Source organism: Poecile atricapillus, chromosome Z (genome assembly GCF_030490865.1).
Source record: "Poecile atricapillus isolate bPoeAtr1 chromosome Z, bPoeAtr1.hap1, whole genome shotgun sequence".
NCBI lineage: Eukaryota > Metazoa > Chordata > Aves > Passeriformes > Paridae > Poecile > Poecile atricapillus.
The window spans coordinates 22,278,296-22,285,609 of NC_081289.1; the positions used below are offsets into that span (position 1 = coordinate 22,278,296).

The window sequence follows — 7,314 nt, forward strand, 5'->3', positions numbered from 1 at the left end:
TAAAATTAATTTAAATATGCGAACCTTTTGAAGTGTGATAAATATTTATAGTGATGCATACTTCTGTGCATAGAAAACCAATTCAAAATACAGAATTCTGCCATTGCTATTTGTATATGGTACTTCTTCCTTATATGTAAAATAAGAAGTAGAGATCTTTAAGACTGTTAATTAACTTTGAGAAGTGAGCAAATCAGTGCATGTAAAAGGGGTTAGGAGTTTTATTGGTTTATTCTGTCCTCCCCAAACTTAAACATTCTTTTCTGCGAGACTCTTCTCTCTGAAATTGACGTTTCTCAGAAACCATCACAACTTGTAACCTCTCCAAACTTTATGAGTGTTCATAAAACTCTTGAGCTTGTTCTAACAGGATAATATATCTTGCCTGCACAAATCCCAGGGTGATAATGCCAGGATTATTCTTGGACTAGGATCAAATTTCCTTGCCATAGAAATGTACAGTACCTGCTGAAGCAAAATCAAAACTAGTAATTGGTTAGAAGAATTGATGTGCCTATCTCAGAATGATCATAATCTGTTCAATAAAATATAGTTGATTTTAATAATATGAATTTTTATCAAGAGTAATATTGTATTAAAATGTATTCCTGTTAAGATGGTGGCATAGCTATCTGTCCTATAAGAAAAAAACAAAACTTACTTTACCTATATTAATTTTTCTTAGATACAGATTTATCTTCCTGCAGTCTTTCTAAGCATCATGTCACCATTTTGTAAAATTTCCAGACCTGTCAGGTTTTGCCCATCTCCTCTTTCTGGAGGAGTTTGCAGTAGTGTGGAACCTTTGGCTATGCTCTAATCCAAAACTCTTTAAGAAAATGCAAAGGTTTAGTGGTGATTTACAGTGTTTAATTAATTTATTAAGTGAACTTCTTGTCCTAAAAATTTGAAATGTGTTTAAACATCTAGGGATAGTGTTGGAAGTTACCCTGGGAAAAAAATAGTTCAATAACTATTTAAAACTCTCATTGCCTTGGTTTCATTACTATGGTTTCATTTTTACGTATGTCCATATTTTTAAAGGAAAATAAGGATAATTCCATTTTACTTATTACTCAGTTATAGCTTTTCTTATTCAAATAAATCCTGTGGTAAATCTTAGTCTTCAGACTTATTGAAAGAATAATAATCTTTCAGTAGTACCCACTATACCCAATATATGTGATATTTAGCTGGAAGACCAGATAACTTTTGATACTCAACTGGGCTACATCTATGCTTACCAAAATCTGATTAATTCCCTGAAGGCCACTAAAGCCCACAGCAGTTGACATGCACTAAATTTTCTTGTTTTCCTCTTTAAGACATTCAGGTCAGGTCAATACAGCTTGTTCTGCCATGTGTTTTCTGAGGATATATGGGCAGTGTTCTGCAATTGAACAGGAATATAGATAGGAGAAGTTTGAATAGTACCTTCCTTGTAACTGGATGGTTTTTTTGCCAATCTCTAAGTGTATTCTCTCCCACTGAAAGCCAGCACTGCCACAAGAGTCATTGGCAGTTCAGTTATAATAGACTTGCCATGTCTGGTTGGCCGCAATTTCAGCTTGTGGTCCTTTCCTGTGAGCAACTATCAGACTGAAAATTCCAACAGATACCGACCATGTAGCCACCAACCACAGGCCCTTGTACTGAAAATCTTTGTGCAGGGTGCTCACCTTTACTTAGGCAAGTGTTCTGTTGGCATGAGTGGAACAACTCACCTGAATAAAATTTCAGACACATAGAATTGAGCACAGACCATGGGGTGTGTTAAATTTGCATGCTTTTGATGTACTCTTGTACAAAACTTTGTAAGAAAGCTGACTCCTGAGTTCCTAGTTGAATCTTTGGAGAGAGAGAGAGAACAAAATTATACCATCTCACATCTGTTGGTGCTAATGATAGTTCACATTTTAGTGGTTACATTAATTTGTGATACATTTTGTGAGCTGATTTAATTATATACTCTGAATAAGAAAACTTTACACGTTGTCTGAAGAGATCTAAATTCATGACTGTGCTTGCATTTGATTATCTTTGGCATTTAGGAGAGAGTAATTGGTTTCCATGTCCTTGGTCCACATGCTGGAGAAGTCACCCAAGGGTTTGCAGCTGCTATTAAATGTGGGTTGACAAAAGAACAGCTGGACAACACCATAGGAATTCATCCTGTCTGTGCAGAGGTTTGTATACAAAGTCACCTCAAAGCCCAGCTTTCATGGTATTCTGGGGTAAGGTGTTAGAAATCTGGATAACAGAGCTCTGTTAAAGAGGTCCAAATTTGCAGGAAGGCATGGGGGGAGGAAAGGGGAGGAAATTACCTGATTTTAATATTTAGAATTCTAAGACTTGGGTTTAGTGTGGGATATTTAATTTTTTTGCTTTTATTGTGTTCATTTGTGAAAAGTTTATGGCTTTCCTTAGTCCAGTTCTCTGTCTATTGGGGAGTATAGAATATTTTCTCCCACTCAAGATTATGAAGGCTTCAAATACTGTATCTGCTGAAGGGGTTGTTAAAGCTAGATTAATGTACTCAAAATAGGGTTACAAACTGGTGCTGGGAAAGGGGACATGACAATTTTTCTATTAAACTCTATCCTCTTAGAGATCTTTGCTTTATCCTGTAGGCTTTCAATTCATAAGGCCACACAAATATTTATTCTTTTTATCTTGCTGTTCCTCTTTAATGAAGAGCTCAATTTGGTCCTGCAGATGTGGGACAGCTCCTCCCAGATGTGAATCAGAGATTGATTTCAGTAGCATTAAGAACAGTTTATATTATCTGAGGATCCCTGAAAGCTTGTTTATGACCTGTGTAAGTCTTTGTACAGAATCTCATGTTGTGTTAGAAGTAAAGCATTACAAGGGTGCACCAGGATGCTGCTCTGCAGAAGTGACATCCGCCTCTCATTTCCTATTTTCAGGGTGGTTTAGTAAAAGCAAAGAACTCCATTAAGGGAAAGGACTGCTAGCAATCTGAATCCTCTACAAAGCATCCAAAATATAGATTCTGTTCTTTGTAGTGCCATCTAATGGTGTTCTTGGAGACCCTTGAAGAGGGGTAGCAGGTCCTTATCTTACCAGGGGCCCTGTGGAGATCTCTGAGGGAGGCATTCAAACCTGTGAACTCAAGTGGGCTATTAGCATATGCAGTGTGAAGAGAGGATGAGAGTCATAATTTATTCTGGACATCTGAGCTGCTAAAATTGAAACTGAATAGAATGATGATTAGACATAATTCAGGGAGGTAATTTCAGATAATCATATTTGTTTGAGTGGGGGAGGAAGAAATTGGCTCAGGAGAAATATGCTATTTAAAAGCTCCAGGGAACAGCGATCGTTTTTAGTGACAATCTTCAAAAGGGCTTTTTATGCTTTTACTTAATTTAATCTCTTGAGCAGTAAACAAAAATCAAAGTGCAAGATGGCACTCTTTGATTAGAAAAATGCTTGAAAACTGGGATTTGTGAGGAATGAGCATATTGGATGAGTAGAACGATGGATAATATCATTGTTATTTTTGTTACATCACTGTAAAAGTTAAAGAAAATGAAGTCTGATTTGAACAGGAAAGGGGCAGTGTTATAGGGTCAAGTGCTGACATCTTCACTGACACTAGTATTAATTAATTGCTAAGTCTCCTATGAAACATGGTTTATTCCACTTGAAGAAAACCTTAAGACTGAGGGTACCATTCTCACTGCTTACAGATTAGAGCCAGATTTCCCTTCTCTTTTGGGGCAGCATTTTATTCTGCAGAAAACAGGAGCTCAGAATAGAATTTCTTGCAAGGTTAAGTCCAAACAACTGCAAGCACAGAACTGGTAGGACCTCACCCCTACAGAGAATTACATCTGAGCCTCAACTGCACTGTGCTGCCTGAAATTCAGGGGGGTACTATTGATCATCTGTGATGGAGAAAAACTATCTTCTGAAAGCTGGGGTGATTCTTCCAGGTAGCTAATGATGGCTTTACAGCCACTGGATCTAAGGTTTTGTCTTCACTTAAGTAACGAACAAATTCTGTCCAAAAATACCTGTTTCCAACCATTATCAAATTACTCCAGCTGGCTTACTAGGGAGCAGTGTGGTCCCCTCCCACACCTGGAGCTTGCAGTCTGGCCAGGAGGAAAGCAGATAAATTTTGTGCTTTTTAATCTTGATCTTTTGAAGTGAAATAACAATAAATGAAGACTCCCATATGTTGTGAGGCTGTGGATCAGAAATAAAGTCTTCAAACCTCTCTCTCAAGACAGGCACTTGATTTTAGATAACTCACTGCTCTTCTGCCATATATATTAGGCATGCATTTGTCTTCCTGGTTTGTGTATAATGCTTTACATGCTTATGGAAAATGGAAGAGGTTTATAATTTATTGATGTGGTTCTCTGAAGAGCTGCTAGCAGCAAAGCTTCTGCTTAGAGAAATATAGGTATTTCTGGTCCCCATTATCTTTAGATACTTCAGTGTTATTTGCATAGCTGAAATGTGTATGTACTTTATTCTATGCTAAGTTTATTCTTCCTGAGAGATGGCTTTGAAGATAACTAATTATTGCAACTTTGAAGCATTTAGATAGCAGTGGTTTTTATTTCCTTTTTTCCTTTCTGTGGTATAGGTATGCTAAACCATGCAATTATTTGCATAGTAAAGTACCAGTATTAAACAAGTTTTTGTAGAATTTTCCTTCTGAAATTTTAATCTGTTAATTTTACAATAATTATTTAGGAATAATATATATATATGTTGCTTTCTTAATGAAAGTGACTTGAAAGCAGTAAAGATTGAAATTGTTCAAACCAGTTTTACTCAGTGTTTTCACTGCTATTGTTGAGAGGACACAGATCCCAGACATAATGCCTTCATCAGCAATCACTTCCACATTTCTATAATGTCTAGAAAGGCACAAAGGCAAAAGTCTCTCCAAATGCCCAGGCCTTGAGTTAACTTTACTTTCCCAAACAAAGAAGTTTTCTTTGAGCCATAAAGACACTTATTCATTAGGTGTACTGGAGTTTATTATTGCTGAGCTCGTTCCCACTGTAAAAACTTAGGAACATTAAGACGAGAGGTGGTATAAAGTCATATGACTTCCTTAATTCTTTCTTTTCCACTGTAAAAGGAAGAACATAAGCTAAGTGAGGAAAACAAAAGTTATTTGTATGGGTGTGTGCTGTTTAATTGCAAGGAGTTTAAATGTATGATTTTCAGTATTATTTTCTTGCTTTAAGGAACGGTTGCTGTTTTGAGCATCATGCCTAAATTAATCTTCCAGGAAAATAAATCTAGCCATACTAAGGGTCTTCTTTTTTTTTTTTGTCTCAAGGTATTCACCACCCTGTCTGTGACTAAGCGTTCTGGTGGAAACACAACTGTGAGTGGATGCTGAGGTTAAATTTCCCCATTCTTGCTATTGCCAGAGACTGACTTCCATCACAGTGTCTGACTCCTGCAATTCAGAACGAAGGTTTTGGGGGAAATGGCCCTTGGACACCTGCAGAAATGTGTAGAGCTTAACCTGGACATTCCATCATCCTAAGGAGAAGAGCTCTGTGGGAGTTGGTTACTTTGTGGTGCCTGGCTGGCAATTAGCAATGCAATGGGAATCTTGACTGTTGAGCTGGTGATTAGCAGAGCATTTAATGAATGCTTTCATGAAGTCATAGCCTGAAGCCTGCATTGTCTGGTGGGCAGTGATGGAAGAACTGCTAGCACAGCTGGACAACAGCTGTTTTGGTTTGGCTTTATTCCTCTCTAGTTTCTTTCCTGAGCATTCCTTTCTAGTTCTTTCTAGAACAAAGAACTTCCCAACTTGGAAAAATCCCCTCCAAGTTCAGGTAATTGTAATTGAGATAAAACAGCTCCTTTTGTGTCTGGGTCATGACACAGCAAATGGAAGGTCTCCTCATGAGCATGCACTTTTCCAGCTCACATGCCTATGGAGTTCTACTTGTTGGATCATGAGGAAGAAAATATTCTTGGGAAAAAGTTTAGTGCCACCTAAAATAACATACTTCTTGCCTTCCAAACTGGCTCCATTGTGACTTTTTATTTAGAAAGCCTTATACATGAAAACATTATTCCCAGTGAGAAAGGAAAATAATTTATTAAGACCTTTTGATACAGACAGTTGTGTTTCTTCCCTGAAATCATGCATATAACGCAGATGTGATGCACAGATGTGAGCTCTCCTTGAAGCTTATGTGATTATAATGAATCTGATTTGGAGCTGACAGAATTCCAGTGTTGAATGAATTGTACTTCCAAGAACTTTGTGCAGCTTCATTAAATTTGAGTAAATTTCTTTCTTTCCAGGTGACCTATCATAAGCTGCACTGTTTCAGGTCTAAACTGGCCACTTTGAACACAAAAGTATTGAGATTTCCTGGAGATTAGTGAGCCCTTAGAATTGAAAAAAATACACAACCAAACAACAACCCCTCAAAACCACCAAACAAACAAACCCTCCAGCCAAACTCCAAAAACCAATAGTGAAAAATCTGTTGTGTAGATAGGGTCTAAAAGTTCTATTTAGTTCCATGTGTGCTATGTTTTATATTTAATTAAGAAAACAATACTTTTAAAACAGAGGTTTTAATGAAATACCAGATTCTTCCCTCCTGTGTTGGATAAGCTGCATATTTATTTGTCAAGAAATGGCAAAAATGTCTCTTTGTAATGGAAATGAATATGTTTTTTGATCTGTTTTTCCATTTCCCTCTCTTTTAGCAGAAATGTTTGGATTACTTTTATTAAATGGTTCTTGGGAGTTCGGTAGTGCGGTGTGAACAGGGGGTGAATTCCCCCGCCCTGTGGGCAGAATGCCTTATGCCTAAATTTCTACCTGGTAACAAATTCTGGTTTTTCTACTGATATTTCTAAAATAGTGTTGTGAGTTATTTTTATAAACCCATAACTGAAGGATTTTTAAACGTGTTTTGTATGGTATGGTAACTAGAATGGTCTGTGATGGTATTTTTCTGGCCAGTTTAATAAATAAACCGATTTGCACAAGCAGATTCTCCTTTTGATGCCTCTTCCAAGCAGACACCGGGGGACAGCAAGGCGAATATTTTTTCATGGGCCAGAAGAGGGCACTGTGATAAACCCGGCTTGATTTGCCTTTGTCTCTTGCATTTTGAAGGTAGATCTTTCTCTGAAAAACAGAGCATTTGTTTTACATGTTAAACATTTGAGAAAGACATACTTAGAAATAAAAGATCATCACAAATAAAAGATAATTAGGAAAAAATCTTTCACTATTTTCACCAGCTGCCATCCATGTAACTTCTGAAAACCCAGGAGTGTAGT

At 37.1% G+C, this 7,314-nt stretch overlaps 1 protein-coding gene across 4 annotated transcripts in view; it reads left to right on the forward strand.

Annotated features, from left to right (window-relative positions):
- The window catches only part of LOC131573660 (thioredoxin reductase 1, cytoplasmic), a 36,186-nt gene extending 29,166 nt beyond the window's left edge, over window positions 1-7,020 (forward strand). For all 4 annotated transcript variants that reach the window (XM_058827827.1, XM_058827828.1, XM_058827830.1 and 1 more), the window contains 2 exons: window positions 2,052-2,186; window positions 5,330-7,020. In XM_058827827.1, coding sequence (XP_058683810.1) covers window positions 2,052-2,186; window positions 5,330-5,392 — 198 coding nt within the window. In that variant the 3' untranslated portion in view covers window positions 5,393-7,020. The remainder of the gene's footprint in view (window positions 1-2,051; window positions 2,187-5,329) is intronic.
- The last annotated feature ends 294 nt before the right edge of the window (window positions 7,021-7,314 follow it).